This window comes from Diabrotica virgifera, chromosome 9, assembly GCF_917563875.1.
Source record: "Diabrotica virgifera virgifera chromosome 9, PGI_DIABVI_V3a".
NCBI classification, from domain to species: domain Eukaryota; kingdom Metazoa; phylum Arthropoda; class Insecta; order Coleoptera; family Chrysomelidae; genus Diabrotica; species Diabrotica virgifera.
The window spans coordinates 17,736,722-17,761,183 of NC_065451.1; the positions used below are offsets into that span (position 1 = coordinate 17,736,722).

At 32.5% G+C, this 24,462-nt stretch overlaps 1 protein-coding gene across 2 annotated transcripts in view; it reads left to right on the forward strand.

The window, feature by feature from the left end:
* Positions 1-24,462, forward strand: part of LOC114328490 (fatty acid synthase) — a 147,638-nt gene that overhangs the window by 13,709 nt on the left and 109,467 nt on the right. For both annotated transcript variants that reach the window (XM_050661743.1, XM_050661742.1), the window contains exons 5-10: positions 9,223-9,461; positions 10,123-10,542; positions 13,749-13,877; positions 15,440-15,670; positions 17,315-17,504; positions 21,007-21,538. In XM_050661743.1, the coding sequence (XP_050517700.1) occupies positions 9,223-9,461; positions 10,123-10,542; positions 13,749-13,877; positions 15,440-15,670; positions 17,315-17,504; positions 21,007-21,538 (1,741 nt within the window). The remainder of the gene's footprint in view (positions 1-9,222; positions 9,462-10,122; positions 10,543-13,748; positions 13,878-15,439; positions 15,671-17,314; positions 17,505-21,006; positions 21,539-24,462) is intronic.

Here is a 24,462-nt window from a genome sequence, read left to right on the forward strand (position 1 = left end):
TTTTTCAGCTTTAAATTGTTTATAACTAGAAAGCTATCAAGTTTACAGAAAAATTACAAAATACCTTTTTTGTTTAGAATGACCTAAAAAATCTGAAATAATATCTGTCCGGGTGAATTTTTTTTTAAATATATAACAAATTGCATTTTTTAATTTTATTAATTAATTATAGTTAGAACAAGATTAGTTCGGGCAACCCTTGTTTTTTGTAATTGTTAACATGTTAAATTACATATCCAATACACTAATTGACAAATATTGTCAAGAACTTTCTCAATATTTGGGTTTGGAACGAGAGAGGCATTGTTTGATATGAACGTACTTGCTCAAAGATCGTAATCTTATAAAGCAAAAACTGTGCATCATCTTGTTTCCTGTGTTGAAAAACACGAGTGTTCTTATTTTGTCTGCAATAGACTACTTTTTGTGGTTAGGATATTAGTTATTCAGATATTGTACATTATTTTTATACTCATTATTTAGGTATATTTATTGTTGATTAAATCATTAAAATTAAAATGCATGTCAACCTGCTCAGTATGCAAATTCATTTTTCAATAAACAAGAATGTGTGTGTACTTTGTACGCGCGTAAGAAGTTATACTTCTACTACATATTATGTGATTTTTAAGACAATACCAAAAATTTAAAAAAATAAAAGAATAAAACGCACACAAAACACATTGAAAAATGCCACAAAGAAAAAATGATTTCTGAACGATAATAATTGTTGGCAAAAATTTTAAATACGCATTTTCTGAAAAAAAAATTATATAACAAATATACTTACAATCATAACATGCATAAAAAAAAATAAAACTTACATCGGGAATTGAACCCGTGAATTTCGTGGCGCTTTGATTCGTAATCGAAGCGTAGACTCACTCGTCCAATCCCACATTATTTATCATGTGGAAAAATACGGTAACTGAACGTTTTACTGTTTGACAGTTGTTTTGAAAATTAAATTATGTAGTTTAAATTTTGTGGAAGAAAATATAAAAATATAACAAAACAGTAAGAAAACAATATATTAGATGAAGATTGGTAGAACTTTTGTTGGTAATCAAATTAAGTATGTAAATCAAAGCATTACATACCTACTAGATAAATAAATCAACGCCAAAAAATCATAATTTAAAAATAAAAATCGAACCTAATTTGGGATTTCTCTCTAAAATCCGCATTCTTCAGAAAATAAATGTATGTATTTCAACCTAATCCAAATGTATAATTACAATATGATTATAATGAAAACTACTTACCAAATTAGAATGAGTTTTCCTTGTCCAAAATAGTCCAAAAGTCCAAAAATATAGGTATATGAAAACTATTTAAAAAGGCAGTATAACTATTAACTAACTTTTGTTTGTTGTTTCTTTTCACACAAATTTTAAAACGCAACAACCATAAATAATCTAACTACAGCTGTGCCACAGCCGCCATATTGAATAATTTTTGACATGTCATTTGAACATCCAATCAGAACAAAGTTATAATTCGCATGCGCCCGGTTGCTAGGTTTTACCATATAAAAATTCACCCTCTATCGCCGGTAAAGAAGTATAACTTCAAAAAACATTTATAGTATTCCTCAACATTAATTTCTAGATTATATTTAATCCCAAAAGTAGGCTGTCATAATAACGTTAAACCCCGCCCCACAACATTTGCGATAACTCTCTTGATGCCTGTGTTGAAATAGATCGTTATCCCTTATTTACGTCTTGACACGGTATTAACGTTAGCCTTTGCGATATCTCTCTAATATAATAATAAGTAATAAATAAAGACTGTGTAATTTAGATCGGAAAGGAGCAATCCAGTTTGAAAAGTAGTAATTTTGTGTAAAGTGCTGAATTTGGTGGTCGTGTAAGCAGATTCCTGTTGAGACGAAATCGTGATCGAGTCGAGAAGTACAATATCCTCGTGTCCGAATAGATTCCAGTTTCTGTCTGGAACGAGTAGCCGGTTTGTATCAATTTTGCACAAGATATCGAGCTGAGAGAAAGAATCTTGTAATTGTAAAGATTGATATTGTTTGTATCGAGTCGGAGACTAAATAGAGGAGAGATTTCGAGCGAGTGCTGCTTTTTATTTGTGAAACAGTTTGGAAGAGAAATACCGTAGCAGTATCCGAGGAGCACGTGTGGGAGAACCGAGGACAACACAATCAATGAGAAGGAGTAAAGAAGATAAAAAAAGGTTAGTCAGATTATTTGTGAAAAGGAGAGAGTTGTTGTATATTACATCCAATTTTTTACAGCATAATTTTTTCATTCATTAATTCATAGAAGAGTCTATTTAAAAGGTAAATTAAATATTGTTTTTTTTAATAATAAGAACAATCTACCGAATCATTTAAATGAAAATTTGTTAAAAGAAAAAGGAGCTAGTAGAATTAAAGATTAATTTTATTAGATAAGAAAATTTTGACAAAAGAATAAAGTTTTAGCATACATTTTGAATCTTATATTTATGGTATAGTATAAAAATAAATAATATTTATAAAATTTATATGAATTTGAGTATATTTATTTCCTCCGCCAGGCACTGCCTGACGCCAATTTTAATAAAATAATGTTACGGGTATACCTAATCCCACTCGAATGAACAATAAAAGGAGCAAACCGGAGCATGATAATTCTTTTGACGAAGAGGAAGCATTTAAGAAAAGTAAGTCAACAATAATAATACCACCCCAAAAAGAAGACAAAGAAAAACAAGAAATGGATGAAATAAAGAAAATATTAGCAGAACTGAAGCAGGAGATTAAAACAGAAATAAATAACTTAAAAACAGAAATGAAGGAAGAAAATAAGGAGACCAGAAGTGATACAAAAGAACTAAAAGAAGAGATAAAACAAAATAATGAAGAAATAAATAGTCTAAAATTAGAAATCCAAAAAATGAAAAATGAATGGACTAAGGAAAGACAAGACTTGATAGAAGAAAATGAATTCATTAAAAAAGAAAATAAAAAGATAACAGAAGATACAAAAGAACTTCAACGAACAATAGAAATAATGGATAAAGACAAAAGGAAAAATAATTTAATTATTAGTGGGTTAGAAATAGATACTGACGATTCAGCAGCACTGAAAGAAAGAGCAGCAAATATGATTGGAAAGCATTTATGAGTAAATATTAACATTAAGAGAGCATGTAAGATTGGAATTAGAACATGCTTAATAAAACTAGGAAACGGAGAAGAAAAAACAGCCATTATACGAAATAGGAACAAACTAAAGAATGCTGAACCCAAGAATATATGGATAGTAGAGGACCTTAGAAAAAAAGAGAGAGAAAAAAATAAATCTCTAAGAGACAAAGCAAGGGAGATGAGAGATAAAGAAAAAACAGTGAAAATTGGGTACAACAAAATTACAGTGGATGGTAAGGAATGGAGATGGAACTACAATGAGGAAAAAGTAGTGGAGGTAGCGAGTCCAATAAACTAGCAGAGCGACAGAGAAGCGACGAAGTAGAGGCCAGACAAGGATCAGAAAACAAGGAAATTACAAATACACTGGACAATGAAAATAAAAGTATAGACTTGATTAGTGATAAGATTAGGTTTAGAAACTCAAATGTTAAACATAAAAATATAAATAGGATGGGTGGTGGAAATATTGGTAGTATAGGTAGGATAAGTAGTAGTAGTAGTAATAACAATCATGAAAAATCAAATACTAATTTTGTAAATGACGAATCAGAACAAATAGGAACAGGGACATGGAACGTGACCTCTCTAAATGGAAAGGAAATAGATAATATGTAGGTAGCTAAACTAAACCCAAATCCGACACCCTAAAGCAGAGGTTCCCAAACTATTTTTTCTCGTAGACCACTTTAAAAAATATACTGGTTTCGGTGGACTCCCTGCTGCTACATTTCATTTTTACCACACTTCCAATGAAAAACAGGGGGGGGGGGTAAAAATAAGACATTGAAGGTCTTTTTCGTCTTCTCTTTTCTCAAAATATCATTTCAAGCGATTTTACAGTGATTTGGAATCTATTTAAACAAATTTGCATTTTTCATCGTAAATAATCGATTAATAAAATAATGTTTTATTTGAAGGGTTGTCCAAAATGTGATTATTAGGCATTATAACAAGTTTTTTGTTTTAAAACAAGTTGTTGATCAAACTTTGGCGTAGAAAACGTTAAAAAAATACTGTTTTTTCCATTTTCCTCCATTCCCAAAATGCATGTTCTTCTATTTGGCTGAAAATATGCCCACAGATAGCCAAAACACAGGACTTTAATAGTTAAAAGAATTTGTATAGTTTTACAATACAAGAAAAGTTACATGCAATGAAGAGTCAAAATTATATAGTACAGTCGGGTTAGCATTTGATCTGGCATGCCGAGATACCCAAGCAAGATTCTATTTTTCTAATCTTAAGGGGGTCAATAGTAGTGTAAATTTAAAATCGCAAATAAAGAAGAACCGTTTTTTCTCAATATCTCCGCCATATTTACTTTTCTACAACAAGTGTAAAGACTGAGTTATGGGGGAAAGAGTGACAGTTACAGCTTAATTATTGAATTATCTCGTTTATTATTAGTTTTATAACAAAAATGTATCTACACAAAAATGGAGAGAATTAAATTTTATACAATTTTGATCTCTTTCATGTTTTTCCTAAAATCAATATTTCAGGTAGTACGTATGCGGTAAAAGCGCGAGCATAAGCCCTGATTGATTTTATAGCAGTGGTTTTTGTTCAATATCACCGCAATTCTCAACTTTTCGACAAAAATGGTATAGGAACTGAAATTAATCCAAATAAATTGTGTTTACAATAATTATTATAATTTTCTTAACGATTTTTTTCGTATGGTCGATATTTTCCGAATTAATTGTACCTACAGTAGATGCCCATATTTTTGACTCTGATATTATTCCACGTATTTTTTGAAGTTATACTTCTTTACGATCGAGAGTGAAATTTTTATAATGCCCGGCCCATGCGCACCCAGGCAGTATGTATTTCGTTGCTAATCTTTGAAGATATGTACCTATGTATCAGCGCTGTCAGCGCAAATAAGTCATATTTATTATATCATATAAAAGGATATATTAGTGTTCTTAGTAAATGTATTATTTATTATAATTTTTGTGTCTTTGGATTTGTCTTCCTCGGGAATAAGATATTTTATAATAATAATAAGTATATTTAAATTATTTTTGTATTAAATTTGTCAGTATGTATGAGAAATCTTGTAACCTGTCAAAGCAAAAGGAATATAGCTCAGTGGTAGAGCGTGTGACCGGAGATCAAGAGGTCCCGGGTTCAAATTCCGGACGATTCATATTTTTTTTTATATTTTTGGTATCATTTTAATAAAAAAATTTTAAAAGTGGTAGGTAAAGAAAGTTAGTTTAATATTTAAATAAAATACAAATAACCTGTTAAGTATATTAATTTCGTTGAAATCATAATATTAGAAGTATAACTTCTTATGTGCGTACAAAGTACACACACATTCTTTTTTTTTGTATTGTAAAACGATACAAATTCTTTTAACCACTTAAAGTCCTGTGTTTTGGGTATCTGTGGGCAAATTTTCAGTCAAATCGAAAGGCATAATGTGTTTTAGGAATGGAAGAAAATGTAAAAAACGGTATTTTAACGATTTCTACAATAAAATTTGATCAAAAACTTGTTTTTAATCAAAATAACTTGTTATGATGCATTATAATATCATTTTTGAGTCACTACTATTAAAATATTATTTTTCCATTGATATTTTACAACAAAAAAATACAAATTTGTTTAAATAAATACCAAATCGCTATAAAATTTTCATGGACCCCCACTTGCAACTTGTGAACCCCCATTTTTATTTCACGCCAATGTAGACCCCCGTTGAGTCACTCGTAAACCCCTGGGGGTCCACCTGGAGCACTTTGGGAATCACTGCCCTAAAGAGTATAAGGAAGGGGAGAAAGAAAAAAAGAATTTTCCCTGTTCTGTCCTGGATAAAGTAAGCAACGAGAAATACTATAAGCCACAAACTGAAGGTGATACATTAAAATCAATTAGCCCTGAGAATATTTTATTGGAAATTTTTTTATTAAATTTTGGTATTGTTTCCATGAGTAGCAATTAAAATAATTAATTAATTAATTGAATCAATAAAATGCTAATCAATCTCATAACAGCGAGAAAATACAGAGCATAATAGTATATATTGTGAAAATAATACCAAACTTAAGCAAGTTAATGAAATTGTTTAGTTTGGATATCAATTAAATTGTAACGCAGAGAGTCACGGCAAAATTAGATCTAGGATAGAGCAGGCCAGAGAAGCTTTTAGAAGTATGTCCAAGGTGATGTAGAGTAACAGAGACCTAAAATTGGCATTGAGATCCGCCTACTTCGCTGCTACGTGTTTTCGGTCTTACTTTATAGTGTCGAATCCTGGACTGTGAACAAAATCGATCTAAATCACCATGAGGCTTTCGAAATGTGCTGCTATAGAAGTATTTTAAAAGTTTCTTGGGTGGAGAAGATTCGAAACTCGATACTAGAACGTCTCAGCAAGACTACTGAGATTATAAAAAGCATCAAGAAAAGAAGGCTGGAGTATTTCGGACATGTAATGAGAGGTCCCAAATATAGGTTGCTACAAAATGTTATGCAAGGATGAATAGCAGGCAAACGCAGTCCAAGACGAAGAAGAAACTCATGGTTGAAGAACTTGCGAGATTGGTATGGTGTTGATACAAGCATGCTATTTAGGGTGGCAGTGAATAAAATTCAGATAGCTATGATGGTAACCAACGTTCTGAAAGGACATGGCACATGAAGAAGAAGAGACCGGTCTTTCGTGGTAGAATAAATTATTGATTGTAAGTCTTTTCATTTATTTCTTCTTCTCTTCTTCCTTCTTGTATGTAGGCTTTAAAGCCTGTTGTTTCTTAAATATTAGCCTCCTAAATTGTTTAAGTTATCGCACTATATTTTTCTTGGTTTGCCAATACATCTTTGTCCATTCCGTGAATTATCTCGTGCTATTCGTACTATCCTATCCTCTGCCATTCTACTAATGTGTTCGTTCCACTCCTGTTTCCGTTTTGTCACCCATCCATTTATGTCTTCTACATTGCATACAAGTTTCTTCGTATGTTTTCGCTTCTCTCCCTATCCAACAGACTCCTCCCTGATATTCGTCGGAGTATTTTCATCTCTGTTGTTTCTAGTAGTCGTCTCGTTTTAGATGTGTCAGGCCTTGTCTCCGCCGTGTATGTCAATATAGGTCTAATTGCTGCCCCATATATTCTTGCTTTTGTGTCTTGTCTTAGGTGTTTTTTCTTCCAGATTGTGTCATTAAGAGATCCCGCCGCTTTACTTGCTTTTAAGCTTTGTTGTCGTACTTCCTCTTCAACATCTCCGTAACTGGTTATATCTATTCCCAGATATCTAAACCTTGCTTCCTGCTTTCTTATTTTCCCATCAATTTCGATTTTACATCGTAGTGGGTATTTAGACGTTGTCATACATTTGGTTTTTTCTGCTGATATTATCATATTGTATTTCTTGGCTGTTGTATTGGAGATGTGTGTTAATCTTTGGAGATCGTCTTCTGTCTCGGCGATTATTGCGGCGTCGTCTGCATAACATAATATTTGGATTTCTTTGTTTCCCATTCTGTAACCATGACTTTTACATACTGCTTCTATTATTTCGTCCATTATTATATTAAAGAGCAGTGGGCTTAATGAGTCACCTTGTCTGACTCCGCTTTGTACTGGTATAAGCTGCGTAAGTTTTCCATTTATCTTTGCCTGTATTCGATTATGAAAATAGATGTTTTCGATGGTTTGTATAATTTTGATTGGTATGTTTCTTCTATACAGTAAATGTAAGACGTCTTCGACTTGGATGCGATCGAAAGCCTTTGTCAGGTCTATAAAACATAGATATGCTGGTCTATTGTACTCAATGGCCTTTTCTGTGATTTGCCTCAGTACAAATACGGCGTCTACGCAGGATCTTCCGGATTTGAATCCTTGTTGTTCATCTGATAAAGTTGTTAGTTTATTGATTTTGTTGGTTAGGACTTTTGTGGTTAGCTTAAGTGCGGTGTTCAGTAGATTTATACCTCTATAATTGTTGGAGTCTTCTTTGTCTCCTTTCTTGAACATTGGTCTCATTATGCTGTTTCTCCATGTGTCTGGTATCTTGCAGTGCAATATTAGTTTTTGTATAAGTTTTGTCATATCTAGGGTTATACTTTCTCCTCCGTATTTTAGAAGCTCGTTGGTTATTCCGTCTGGTCCTGATGACTTCCTGTTTTTGAGTGAATTTATGGCTATCTCTCCTTCCTGAAAACTGATTTCTATTTCGTGTCTTAATTTAGGTAGGTTATTGTTTTGATTATTATTTTCCTTTCCTTTAAACAGTTCCGTCAAGTATGTTTCCCATTCGTTTGCTGGTATGTTATTGTATTCCTTCAATTCTGCCATTTCTTTCCGTTGGTTTCTTATGAATCTCCATATTTGTTTTTGTGTTCCATAGAAGTCGCTTTCCATCCTTTTTGTAAACTGTTCCCAGTGTTCATTTTTTGTTCTTCTTACCAATTGCTGTGTTTCATTTCGTATTCTTCTATAGGTGTCTCTGGATTCTGGAGTGTTTGATGTTTTATACTTCATGTAGGCCTCTCGCTTCTCTTTACATTTTTTTAATTTCTTTTCTGAACCATGGTGCATTGTTGTTGTTTCTTTTGTTCAGTATGACTTTGCGTTTTCCTAGAGCTTCTGTTGCTGCCTCTTCAATATTGTTTTTAATTTTCTCCCAGCTCGCGTTTATATCTTCGATGTCGTCTATTTGTTTCAGCTGTATCTTCTGTGCTAGCCTCCTTTGGTACATTTCTACATTGAATTTTTCCTCGGTGATTTCCTGTATAAGATGTTTTGGTGTTATTTTCATTCTTATTTTTGCTAGGACTAGTTTGTGTACACTCCCTGCGCCTGCTGAGTTTAAAGTTCGAATATCTAGAATCTGCTTTGGGTGGATTTTTCTATTAATGACTATTAAGTTAATCACAGATTTGTGCCCCTGGAGTTTTCAAAATGTATATTTATACTGAAGCTTATGGTCGAAAAATGCATTTATTTCTCTTTACCTAAATTGAAATAGACTCACATATATGTAATATACATAGTCAACATTTTTGTAAAATAATAAACATTACACATTTCTTGTAGCTGATGGATATGCGCGTAGTGAAGGAGTTGTGTTACTAGTTATTCAAAAATCTTCTGAATGCAGAAAACAATACGCCAGTATTGAACACATAGCTACACGGTTTGATGGAACAACAGCAGACCGGTTTATGGCCGTCGATGAAAATAATATGGTTGAGTTTTTGGAGGATTTCTACGAGAAATGTAGGATTAAGCCAAATGATATCGAGTATCTAGAAACTTATGGATGCGGAGTAAAGGTAAGAAATCTAAATAGAAAAGTATCAGTATTTCTGTATGAAATATTTTGTTTTATCAATAACATTCTATTCCAATTTCATCGAACGCTACACGCAGGTATTAAAAATTGTCCACCCTTTAAGAACTATAGCTTTTACCTCTTACAGATGTCACACTAAATTCTTCTTTTTAGTTTTTCTTCTGCCCCTCCCATGATCATATATTTCTGTGCCTCTTCAAAAATTATCTTCACAACTCGTCTTAATTCTTTCGCGGTTCTAGCTAGGATTGTTAGATCATCAGCAAATGCCATGTACTGGTGCTCATTTTTCACGATTGTTTCTTTTACCACCATGCTGCATTTTCTGATTATAATTTCTCACACTAAGTTGAATAATGTAGTGGATAAACGATCTCCCTGTCTCAAGCCTTTTGCAACCGTAAATTGATCTGAAATACCCGTAGCCAATAGAGTTTTAGTGTCATTTTTACTAGCTTGATCAATTTTTTTGGTACACCTACCTACCCAAGTGTTCCATTGCTCGGTGGCAGACCTTTTACGTTATCCTTAAATTAAGTGTATTGAATTGATCAGAATTAAAGCTCTTACTTTTTCTTTGTCTTTTATAACAATTTAACAAATAATCTTTAAAAAATCTGAAACACTTTTTTTATTTACAGGAAACCGACAAACGAGAACTTAATGGCTTAGCAAGAGTATACTGCAAGGACAGACCAAAACCTCTTTTAGTCGGTTCTGTCAAAACTATCACAGGACACGCTGAAGCCTCATCTTCTCTATTTTCAATAGTAAACGCTCTTGTAGCTCTAGACAGCGACTGCATTCCAGCCACGCTTCATTACAGCAAACCCAACCCAGATATTAAGGCACTGGTTGATGGAAAGTTCCAAGTCAATACTGAAAACAAAAAGTGGAAACCAACTTATGTAGCTGTCAACGGGTTGGGAATAAGCTCATATTTTGGACACGCTGTCTTTAAGGCTAATCCAAAAGAGAAGATTCTTAAGAAACCTGCTTTCCCTGTTTTACTGAATGCCTCAACCAGAACTGAAGAAGGAATTGACAAAATTATTGAGACGGTAAGACAACTAGAGACTCAATTATGGACTAGATATCACTCTTTTTTAATCTTGTGTGGATATATTAGTTTAGTATTCCCTGATAGTGAAATTTCAGTACAATACTTCTGTGTGAATTTTCATGTTTCGTCGGTCTGAGATTAATAATCAAAACGGCAACAGGTGTATGTTTTCAAAAACACTGATAGTGTGTAAAAACTTTATTAAAAATCAGCTAAGTACTTTCAGCATATCAGAGCTTTCGTCTTATAGGTATAAATACCTCAAAAAAGAGTAATTGTTGACCAACACATTACAAAATTTAAAATTGTCTCAGAGCTAACATTGCCGGTTTAACCTAACTTCGGGCCCTGGGCACTAGAGATTTAGGGGCCCCCTTCATTGCTATTCGTTGTCAAGTTTTTTAACAAAAAGACGCATGCATTAACCTGCATCAACTGTAAACGTTTATTGTAAAACCCATACATTTTTAAAAATTAAAAAAAAAATATTTTTAAAACAAACGAGAAAAATAGCAAACGTAAAACATATTCCAAAAAATAAATTTAAAAATATAAAACAAAAACAGAAAGTTCTACAGAACAACACATGACAAACAACAAAACATATTCTAAAAAATATATAAGACAAAAATTATCTCACTTTTTGTTTGGACTAGGCGTTAGCAAACTGCCATATTAATACTATCAAAATTAAGTTGCTCCACTTCTTCATTTTTTATAATACGATAGTGATAGTGCGTCTAGGTTTTCTTGACCCTTTTACCTTCAATATATGTATCTTTATGCTTTTTAATGCCAAAAACGACCGCTCGCCTGACGCATTAGAAATTGGTATCATCAAATAAACTTGCAGTAAAGTTAAAAGTTGGCAAAAGTTGCCAACCAAATGACACCAAATTTTCAAATGTTTATTCAAATTTTGGCATAACGTTATAAAATGAATAATTTCGTTATGCAAGTTCTCTTTGGTTTCATCAATATCTTTTTTAAATTCCTCGCATAAAATATTAATTCACTTTTTGACTTCTTTATTTAGCGTAAAAAAACATCTAACAGCTTATGTAACATCATTGTAGCATTATATTCTCTTTAAAAGATCTTGAGAAATATTGTGGCATATAACATTAAATACATAGGTACTTCAATTCTGAATATCTCTTGTCCCTTTAAAATTGTTTTACTTTCAACTGCTTCATCGAAAAATGTTCTTTTCTTTGTTTTTTGAAGGCCAATTCTATAGAATATGTTTGAGATTATTGCCTTCAAAAAAAAATATTTTTGGCTTCCAGTTCAATTTTGCTTAATTTATTTCTTAAGTCTCCAACAAAGCTCAAATGTCAATAATTCTACTCCAATTGACACGTTCGTCCACAGTTTCTAACGTTTTGCTTGTTGCATTCACTCGTTTTAAAATCCTTGCCCAAATCAGTGTCAATAGAGTATTTAAGTTAACCTGTCTCAAAGGTATCCATTTTATTATGCAGTGCTTTGGCTTCACTTCTAACTGCTGATTTTTTGTCTCTATTATTGCTTAACTGGAAAAATTTGTTTGATGGATCCGTAGTTTTTAAGTAAAGCATTTACAGCGTTAAAAGTTTCTACATGTTTTGATTTCATCGCTTCCAGGAATTAATTGCAAGTTTGGTCAGACAGATAGTTAACTGAACCTTTTTCTTTATTCGCTTCCGCTGTAAATGCCGAGCTAAGAAGTTGTCAAAAGCAAAGTATATAAGACAACTAAGTAATTTCCCTTATGACGACTCGTTAAATTCTCATGGGATCAACGAAAAGCTAGTCCTTGAGAAGCAAGTAATTTAATGGTCACAACAACTCTTGTTAGGACCTTTACTCAATAGTCAGCTTCGCCTTCTACTTGCTCTTTTAAGCCAGCGTCTATAACTCCAATTTAACTGATAACCCATCTAACTCCAACTGATGATCTTGTTATTAATGTAACCATAGAGCTTCATACATTTTTTTACAATTTTCTAAGGAATCGCTCTTTGGTTTAAAAGTTGTCATAGTTCTTATTTTTATCAGTCTTAAAATCAGACCATATCGAAATCGCAGGTATTTCGTAGTCTTTTTCTCTATTTAAAAAAATATGGTCCTCGAATATTTAGCGGACTTTAATTTGTTATTAATAAAAGGAAGGGTCCCTACGGGCCCCTCTCGGGCCCCGGCCCTTGGGCGCCCGCCCCAAGCGTCCAATGGATAAAACGGCACTGAGGTCTAAGCCTCTGGTCATGGGTAAAAAACCCTTAAATTATATAAAATATCACATTAATGCGAGTACTACACAATGGCTACCATTTTACATTGAACAGCTGTTACTGTTAGTAAAAACAGTAACATTGAACAGCTGTTACTAACAGTAACAGCTGTTCAATGTAAAATGGTAGCCATTGTGTAGTACTCACATCAATGTGATATTTTATATATTTTAATGGTTTTTTACCCATGACTAGAGGCTTAGCCCCGAGTCAATTTTAAATTTTGTAATGTGTTGGTCAACAATTACCCTTCTTTTGAGGTATTTATACCTATAAGACGAAAGCTCTGATGATGGCATTTTGATATGCTGAAAGTACTTAGCTGATGTTTAATAAAGTTTTTACACACTATCAGTTTTTTTGAAAACATACACCTGTTGCCGTTTTGATTTATATAGAAGTGTGTACAAATCATACAGTCTTTTTCTATTTATTGAGATTTAGAACACATTTCAATATTATTCAAAGGTTCTGGCATAGTGCCATCTTTAACGAACATTTTATTCTTACTTTATAATTTAAGCGATATATACTGTACACTATTCATCTTGTAAGGTACCAAAAGATTATTGTTTTATCTTGTTAAACATCCGTTTATTTTATTAGATTAATATAAAACATTCAATACATAACTTTAATTTCTCTAAAAACTTCTCAAGAAAAAAATTTTGGCCGTGCTAATGACATTTCTATTAGCTCAGGTAAAGTTCTGCCCTTTTACGTTTTGTATGTACCTTTGTCTATTTAAATATTTTTCTATAAAAGGTAGAGGTATAGAGGTATAGAGGTATTCTCTTCTATAGTTCGGTGGACCAATATTTTGGAGGAGCCAAGGTCAATATTTTGTTTATGACATTTTATTTTTTGTTAAGTTTAAACCAATTATTATGCTATAAGAAAAGTGTATTAAATGTCATCCATCATATTTTAGTTGAAGAAGAAACAAAAGGATCCAGAATTTTATAATTTGGTACACCAGTTCTTCTCCAAGGCAATCCAAGGTCATCTTTACCGTGGATATTTACTAATAGATGGAGAAGAAACTAAATCTGAGACAGTGGTCAGTATAATTCAAATCTAGATATATTAATTAGAGGCAAGATCGATAAGTTATCACTTCTTCTTCTTTAAGTGCCCATCTCCGCGGCGGAGGTCGGCAATCATCATAGCTATTCGTATTTTAGAGAGCGTTATCACTAGAGAGCGGAATATATGCAAAGTGCATATAGATGCATATATTGCATATTTTCAGACAACAAACACAACATTGCATATTTAAGCTAAACACGATTTATTTTGCATATTTTAAAAATAAATTATATAAAAGTTTAAAATTTTCCTCTCTTAGTTGGAATTTTATAACTTCGATATGAACGAGCTCGTTATTTATCTATCTATCGTTCATTATTATCTATCTGGACTTTCCCATTACTACCTGAATTTAACAATTATGGGTGTTCCCAGAAAAATATTATTTTATTAGCGTAGCAAGTCGTAGGTACCTACCTGCTTTTAAGGGTCTAATAATTATTTTGTCAGTTTCCGGCCAACATTTGTTTAAAGTAAACGTTGTATCGTATTTAGTGTTTTTGAAGTGATTGGTATATATTAAATTTAAATATGTCTACCATTCAAAAAGTGCTTGGATAAAGTGTTTTCCCGAGTTAAAGCTAAGTGGAGACAAAGTATTTTGCAAGGCTTGTTCCAAAATCGTAAGTTACATTCAATTTCACATTTCATTTTTTAAATGAGGAACTGACAAACAAAAGCATCATGTCCCACACAAGAAATTTTTCTGAAAAGAGTGTTTTTATTCGACAAATTCGCTTTTACTTCTATAAAGACGGACATAGAGAGAAGCATCAAAATACAAAACTCCATCAAATTGTAGACAATTCCGCTTTTGTTCTTCAGCTTAAGTAACGTACTTTGTTCTTTAAGTAACGTACAAATTGCTAAAGAACTTATGTTCATAAAAGTTAATTTTAGTTTTTTACCAGATCTAATAAAGTCATTAGAACAAAGGAATTTACAATTAAGTGATTCGGTTAATCTTGTTAACACTTTTTCTGCTCATTGTCAAAAAATTCCCGGAAATACAGGTATTACAATTAGAAATAAATTAAAAAATGTTTTAGAAAAAAATGAGGGCTTCGATTGTTTGAGGAAGGTTGTACGTATTTTTGAAGGCAACTTTTCTGAAGATCTTACGACTTAATATATTGTTTTATTTTTGAGTATTTTTAATATGCATTTGCATATTTAGACAAATTTAGAAAAAATACCTGCATATTTGTAGTAGAAGTAATGCATATATATGCGCATATTTTGGTAATGTTGTGTTGCATATATTCCGCTCTCTAGTTATCACAAATATTTTTCGTAAGAGTATTTTTTCGTGGAAATGGTTCCAATTAAAAAAAATAGTAAATAATGTTAAAATTATACAAGAAAATAGCTTCAGAACATTATTGATAAAATTATTATTATAAAATAATATAGGTAGTCCTATTATTATATATTTTTTTTCGATTAATATTTTACGAAATCGGAATAATAATCGGAAAGGCTAATAAGGCTATTAATTATTTACTAAGGCTAAGGGAATTAATTATTTTACAGAACTATATGGGCAACAAAAGACAGGTCTGGTTTGTCTACTCCGGTATGGGAAGCCAATGGAACCAAATGCTGGGCGATCTAATGCAAATTCCACTTTTCGCTAAATCCATTAAAAAATCATGCGACATATTGGCCAAGAAAGGAGTTGATCTAATGAATATACTATCTAACAGCGAAAAAACTATTTTCGATAATATTCTCCATTGCTTCGTAGGAATTGCGTCAATGCAGGTAAAGAAATATTTTTTATATGTTGTTTTAATATTTATTATAAGAATTTTGGAAATGGTCGCAATATCTTCTACAATTAAATTTAATTACATTACATTAGGCTTACCTTTTTTCTTTTGTACGCGTCCCATATAAAAAAATAAGTTGGTATTATATTTTCATAATGAGATCCCCTAAAAATATTTTTGTACGTCACTGAACCCTTCTATAATACACACTGTTGAGTTATAAATTAGATATACGAGTACACAATATACATGACAATACTGCTTTTCCGCTTCTCACACTTGAATCAACTCATTCTCATGCAACTCATTCTCATAAGCAATGTTGCCGATTTTAGCCCTTCCTTCACTGGGGTGTTTCTAATCGAACACTAAACGGACTGTATATCTATTAAAAGTTTAAACGAAATTTTTTCTATTTTTTTTTTAATAAAGAAGATCTACAACTCTGTCGTTTCCGACATTTTTTAATATTCGCCCTGTATCTCGCTAATGTAGGCAGCTATTGATGATTTGATTGGACAATCGTTACTTTAACGAAAAAAGAACTCATGACATCTTAACTACCTTTCTCTATCTCCTCTAGTTTTCGGCATGCTCTGCAAAACATACCAATTTGGGACACCCTGTACAGTGCCATAATCACTATTTTTACTATAGACACCTCTTTCATCACCTGGTTTTTATTCTGTTCTAATCTATTAAATCTATTTTATTGATAAACCACACTTATTGTTTATTAATACTTTCAACTAAATTACAAATGATTTATCTGATCTTATAATACTTATTTGTATACCTTATAGTCCATGAATCGAAGCTTTTCACCTCGAAATGTTTACAGAATTGATCGATTTGCTTGAAAATTTTAGAATAAGTAGTGGATAGTCCAAGGATCAAAATCTATATGATGCTTTTTTACCAAACTTTCTAAGATAAAAAATAAAAAAGTTACGGTTAAAAAATCAATATATTTTTTTGAAAAAAAAAAGTAGAAATCCGATTGGAAGCATAATAATGTAAGTTAGCGGTGTTTTTAGTCATTGGCCTTATTCATTCTTCTTTATTGATGTATTATTAATAGATTCTAGAAGTTTGACTGGCTTAGAATGATTAGTTTTAAAAAAACTGGAGTTAAAAGCGAATAACGAATTTTTGTAGTTTGCTAAAAAATACCATATTCTTCAGAATAGAAAGATTAGCATCAGAGATACGAAAAAATGTTTAAATATGAAATTGTAGGTTTTTTAATTCTCAAGAACTTGGTTTGAAAAATTTTTTTCTACGGCAAAAATAGAGTGAATCGTAAATGAGTATTATCGAAAAACATTGATTTTTTCGATATAAAACATAACACTTTCGATAGCGAATAAATCGAAAACTATTAATTTTATCGAAAAAATGTATAAAACATTTTTTTCTTAAAATTAACGTTTTTATCAACCCGAGATGTTGTGGCGACCACCCCCTTGGTAAAAGCGCCTTTCAGCATCATATAGATTTTGATCCTTGGAGTATCCACTACTTATTCTAAAATTTTCAAGCAAATCGATTCATTCTGTAAAAATTACGAGGTAAATAGCTTCGGTTCCTGGATTACTTATAATACTTATTTGTATACCTTAATAAAATCTTGCAGATTGCCTTAACCGATGTTTTAAAAGCTCTTGGTATCGAACCAGATGGAATTATTGGACATTCTGTAGGAGAACTGGGTTGCGCCTATGCCGATGGCTGTATGACCCACGAACAGATGATTCTATCCTCTTACTCAAGAGGAAGGGCTTCTATAGAAGCCACTTTAATTCCAGGAATGATGGCAGCTGTGGGTAGGTCCTAGTTTATTCATTTTTAGTAAGAATGGATGAGACTCGTGTAGTTAAAACAGCAAAAGATAAATCACCAATCGGTAGAAGAAGTAGGTATTGGATGACTGCGCAAAAGATGGAGTGACAACTTTGCACAGAGGTATCAATCCGCCAATAATTGCTTATAAAGAGGAAGCAGAATTACTTATAAATAGGAAAAAGAAGATAACTAAAAAGAAAAAACAAAAAATTTAAAATTTGAAATTTTTGTATTATAGCCACTTTACACCATGCAAGTAATTGCGCTATTAATTGCACAATTTCTTGCACAATAATTTGTGCAATTAGTTGCAACTACCTTTTTGCAATAAAGTAGGTGATTACACGGTGCAAATAATTGCATAAACTGACATGAAATAGACTAGAGAAGAAACTCTCAAAAGTCACATACTCGTATAACAAGTTCTCAAAAGCATTTTTATCCACCCTTACGTAATTTAAATATATAGACGGTTCATTAAACTCCTCTAAAAGGTTTAAAGTGTTGGATCGATAGCAGCCTAAATCCTGATCTAGAAATATGATCGAGAATAGAACAGGCAAGAAAATCTTTCGAAAAAATCAAAAAACTGCTTTGTGATTCTCGAACAAAACTCGAAATTCGACTACGTTTATCCAAATGCTACGTCTGGTCGACTCTTCTCTATGCAGTTGAGACATGGACCCTTAAAAAATCAACCGTAAAAAAATTGGAGGCCTTTGAAATGTGGATCTACCGGAGAATACTCAAAATTTCATGGACATCGCATACCTCAAACGAAGAAGTGCTGCATAGAATAGGCAAGGCAAGAGAACTTTTCAACACAGTGAAAGTTAGAAAAACATCATACCTAGGCCACATACTGAGAAATAATAAGTACCAATATGCTCAACTTATAGCGAAAGGAAAGATCGAGGGAAAGAGAGTACTAGGAAGGAAAAGACTATCGTGGCTCAGAAACACCCGATAATGGACAGGGCTAAATTTTGAATAGCTAATAAGAACAGCTGAAGACAGAGACTACTGGAATATACAGAAAACGAAGACCAACTATTATAGTTAATCAGGATAACCAGGTAGTGCTAGGTGAAAAAGAGAAAATTCATATATGGGAAAACTATATTCAGGAGCTCTTTCATGACGAAAGACCCATGAGTGAAGTGTATACAGACGACCAGCTGACTGGCCCTTCAATTACTAAAGAGGAAATAGAAAAGGCAATATTATATTCAAAAAACAATAAGGCACCTGGACCTGATGAAATCCCTTCAGAAATACTCAAACTACTAGATGAAAGGGGAATTTCAGCACTACATAAAATATTTAATTTTATTTATGAAACTGGTTGCTATCCTCAGCAGTGGTTGCTCTCTACATTTATTCCCCTACCCAAAAAAGTCAATGCAAAAAGATGTGAGGATCACAGACTCATTAGCCTGATGAGTCACACTTTAAAAATATTCTTAAAAATACTACATCAAAGATTATACAAAAAATGTGAATGGGACATCAGTGATTCTCAGTTTGGGTTTAGGCAAGGTTTGGGAACAAGAGAAGCAATAGTAGCAACACAGGTGTTGGTCCAAAATTGTTACGATCAGAGGAAGGACGTATTCCTGTGCTTTCTAGACTACGAGAAAGCGTTTGATCGTGTCCAACATCACAAGTTAATGCAGATCCTCAAGAAGCTTGATATAGACCAAAAAGACATAAGATGCATTGAAAACTTGTACTGGTATCAGGCAGCACAATTAAAAATAGACAATTCTATATCCAAATCCATACATATAAGAAGGGGTGTTCGGCAGGGATGTGTGCTTTCCCCTCTTTTATTTAACATTTATTCGGAAGCCATATTTCAAGAGTCTTTGGAAGATGCAGAGATGGGAATCAAAGTGAATGGAGTATTAATCAACAACATACGATATGCTGATGATGCTGTCTTAATTTGCGACAACATAGCAGATCTTCAACAACTTGTCACTATAATCGGAGAATACAGTAAGCGAATGGGATTAGAGATTAATACCAAAAAGACCAAATTCATGATCATCTCCAGAAACTTGGATGCATTTGAAAACTCCACCATAACACTGAATACTAAGTCCATTGAGAGAGTGAGCAAATTCAAATACCTAGGAACGTGGCTTTTTGAAGACTGGGCATCGGACAGGGAAGTAAAATGTCGCATTGAGCAAGCTCGACAAGCTTTCGTAAAATTCAGGAAGGTACTGAGCTGCTCAGAGTTCGACCTTACACTGAGACTAAGGTTTACTAAATGCTACGTGTGGTCGGTGCTGCTATATGGCATAGAGGGCTCGACACTCAAAACGAGGGATATAAACAGATTAGAAGCCTTCGAAATGTGGCTTTATCGCCGTATCCTAAAGATACCATGGACGGCGAAAGTCACAAATGTGGATGTCCTTAAAAGAATCAACCAAGAACGTCAGCTTTTCGAAAACATCAAGAAAAGAAAAACGGCGTATTTGGGTCACATCATGCGAAACGAAAAATACCAGTTCCTTCAACTTATAATCCAGGGTAAAATTGAAGGCAAGAGAGGAATAGGACGCAAGAAAATGTCCTGGCTCCGAAACATAAGGCAATGGACAGGGATTACCGACATACAATCATTGATTCACATTGCAAGAAACAGAGAGTTAATGGAAAATGTGATCGCCAACATCCATTAGTGGATTTGCATTTGAAGAAGAAGAAGAAGAAGACAGAGAAGAGTTTGCAATTGTAGTAGCCAACCTTCATTGAGGAGACGGCACTTTAAAAAGAAGAAGAAAATGTTTAAATTTCTTTTAGTAGTATCGTTATTTGCTAGCCACGATGTAACCAAGAACGCTGTGTTTTGCAATGTCCCATGTATTGCAATGTCCCAAGAACAATCTTATAGGTAATTAGTAATTACCAATCTGAACAAAATTGGGAAACAATCAAGCGTGGTCTTGATATCAAGCAAAGCATGACTTTGAAATTGAGGATGACAGAATGTTAATATCATCAGAAGCTTTTAATTGTTGACAGAAAAGTAAAAACACAAACAGTGTTAAAAGTTGCTAAAACTATAATCAAATTAAAGAAAAAATTGCATGAAAAAAAATTGCTGTTCTATTTAGCTGCAACTTATTAATGCAACAAGTTGCAGCAACTGTTCTGTGCAATTTTCATATGAAACGATGCAATTTCTATTGCTGCAAGAAACTGTGCAATTAATTGCGCAATTACTTGCATCCTGTAAAGTGGCTTTTACACTGCGCCGTGTCTTGCTTTCACTTACATTACCTCTTTGGTTTGTACTTTGCATTTTGGTTTGGTGTAGGTTTGCTTCTTTTTAGTTTTCTTCTTTAATATTGGTGTCCTCGTAGCTGCCGAACTTTAACATTAATTTGCAAAAAGACGTAACTGCGTGCTTTGTTTACTTAATAAAACTATTGAACAATTTTTAGTTTAGATTTTTTATAATTGCAGGTCTTGGATATAACCAGATTAAAGATCAGCTGCCTCCTACAATAGAAGTCGCTTGTCACAATGGTCCAGACAGCTGCACAATCTCAGGCCCCGAAAAAGATATGGAAGATTACGTTAAGACATTATCAGCTAAGGGCACATTCGCCAAGTTGGTTAATGTAGCAAATATCGCCTACCACAGTCGCTATATCCAACCTGCTGGCCCATTACTCCGCAAGTATTTAAACGAAGTCCTTCCTACACCCATGCCTAGATCTTCCAAATGGATATCCACCTCTAACTTAGAAGCCAACTGGGAGACAGATTTAGCTAGACATTCCTCAGCAGATTATCACACCAACAATTTGTTGAGTTCCGTTTTGTTTGAGGAAGGTATCAAGCATATTCCCAAAGACTCTGTTCTTATCGAAATTGCCCCGCATGGTCTACTTCAAGCCATTCTGAAGAGATCTGTTCCGCAGAGCATAAATGTTCCTCTCACCAAAAGGGGATCTAAGAGTGGCACAGAATTTTTGTTGCAGGCTTTAGGAAAGTAAGTAAATTTTTAATATTACCTTAAACACATATTCTTGTTCTTAAGGTTGCACCTTCAATTGAAGGTTGGATATCAACATGGCAATTCTTATTTTACTTACAGCGGCTCTAAATAGTTGGTTAGAGCTCAGACTAAACCATTCCCTTAGATTTTAGGACCAGGAGGTTCGTTTTCTTTCTACATCTGGTTTACCTTTTATTTTGCCGTCCATAATCAAACGCAGCAGACCATAACGAGGACCTCTTACTATATGACCGAAAGAATATTCCAGATTTCGCACCTTAAATGAATGTATAATTTCTTCCCTCTTAGCGAGGACTTTAATATTGCTAATCTTGATATTCGTAGCATCCTTCGATAACACCAATGCTAAAAAGCTTCCAATTTCTACTTTCTTCAATAATCAGGCCTCAGATCTGTAGAGGAAAGTTGTAAAAACGTAGCAGCGTAACAACCTTATCCTTAGGCTAAGGCCATACACGCGATAATTTACGGCGCCGTAAGAGCCGTAAAAAAAAGCGCCACACAGTATACCTAGGGTAAGGATAAGTTTGTTGCGCTGCTACACTAGATCCATTCTACTAGATCCATTCTTAGGTCTCTCCTACATAATAGATGTTTAATTTTCACAAATTTTGCCCTTGCATGCGTTTTGACTAATAGTCTGGGTTGATTATCGGAGAATAGGCCATTTTTGGGAAAAGTTATTTACCAGCAATTTTATTGCTGGAATCGAATTATAAGATCCTATATATTAATAATATAGGTATGCAAAGTCCTCAGATAGTGTGTTACTTTTTTATAAACAAAATGGCGCACGAAAATCGTGTTTTTTTCAATTATTGCTCTATACCTCCGAAGATTTTAACTTTACAACAAAAACACTCAAATAAAAATTCATCGTGATTAAATTCTACATAGAGATGCGTTCCCGATCTCTTCCGACGAAAATTTTCCTCGGAAAATGCGGGTTTTCCCAACAAAATCTTTAATTTTCAAATAAAGTTTTAGATAAGTAATTATCTACCAATAATTAAATAATTTGGTCAATTAAAAGACTTTTTGGTTTAGATTATAGTTCCAGAAGCTGATGAAAATTAAACGAATATTTTAGCAACAATTCAATTTTTAATTAATAATTTACGGTGGCAATAATAACCAAAATAATTATGGTACACTGATCAAGCTTTGAAATCTTATAAAGATGAGATGCCTATTTAATATTTTGTCGACAAAATATGAATTTTTTATTTTTTTGCATAATCTTTAAATGTTAAAAAAAAATAGTTATAAACAAATTAACGTTTCTCAGAAAGTTTTTATTATATTATAATTTTAAAAAATAGCTAAAATGCGCATTTTAAATATCTTTAAAATGAATGCTTTAAACCTTCTTTGCAACCATTTGTAAAAAAGTTATGAAACAGCAAAATAAACATACGATTACTACTGTGTTTATAATTTTTTTTAATTCTTTCAAAGCGTAGAAGTGAGTTTAACGTAAAAGCTAATTATTTACAAAAAAATATCGATTATCAGTTTAATGGTTATATTTTAATTAAAGATTATAAATATATTTTTTTGTAATTTACACGCGCGAAAGTAGAGTAACACAGTACTGTAGCTAAAATTTTCACTCGGAGCGACGACCGGCCGCGTGATGTACACTTTTAATAAATAATGCATGCTGCGTGTCAGTCGTTTCGAGTGAACATTTTAGCTCCGACTCTGTATCAGGCCTACGTTTGCGCTAAAAATTACAAAAAAAGTATTTTTAATCTTTGATTAAAATATAACCATTGCACTAATTTTTGACATTCTTTGTGAGTAATTAGGTTGTACCATAGACTCACTTTTAAGCTTTGAAAAAATTAAAACAAATTATAAACAATGGAGATTTGGTATATTTATTTTGCTGTTTGCTAACTTTTTTGCAAATGGCTGGAAATTTTTTTTAAAGCATTCATTTTCAAGACCTATGAAATACGCATTTTAAGTATTTTTTTAAATTAGAATATAATAAACAATTTCTGAGAAATGTTAATTTGTTTATAACAATTTTTTTAAACATTTAAAGATTATGCAAAAAAATGAAAAATTTATATTTTGTCGACAAAATATTAAATAGGCATCACACCTTTATAATCTTTCTAAGTTTGATCAATGTCTCATAATTATTTTGGTTGTTATTACGACTGTAAATTGTTAATTAACAATTGAATTGTTGCTAAAATATTCGTTTCATTTTCACCGGCTTCTGAATTTATAATCTATAACAAGAAAGCATTTATTTCACCAAGCTATATAATTATTGATAAATAATTACTGGCCCAAAAAATTTATTTGAAAATTCGAGATTTTGTTGGGAAAACCCACAATTTCCGAGGAAAATTTTCGTCTGAGCAAATCGGGAAAAACATGCCTCTATGTAGAATTAAATTGGGGTGAATTTTTATTTGAGTGTTTTTGGTGTAAAGTTAAAATCTTCGGAGTTATAGAGCAATAATTGAAAAAAATACCATTTGTCGGCGCCATTTTGTTTATAAAAAAAGTAGCACACTATATGCTGACTTTGCATACCTATATTAATAATATATAGGATCTTAAAATTCGATTCCAGCAATAAAATTGCTGGTAAATAACCTTTCTTTGTACTTTACTAATTAGACCAGCGTATTATAACTATTTTTTTTTTAAATTTAAAGATTATGCAAAAAAAAGAAAAAATTATATTTTGTCGATAAAATATTAAATAAGCATCTCATCTTTATAATCTTTATAAGTTTGATCAATGTATCATGATTATTTTGGTTATTATTGCGATCGTAATTTGTTAATTAACAATTGAATTGTTGCTAAAATATTCGTTTAATTTTCACCGGCTTCTGGAATTACAATCTATACCAAGAAAGCTTTGATGT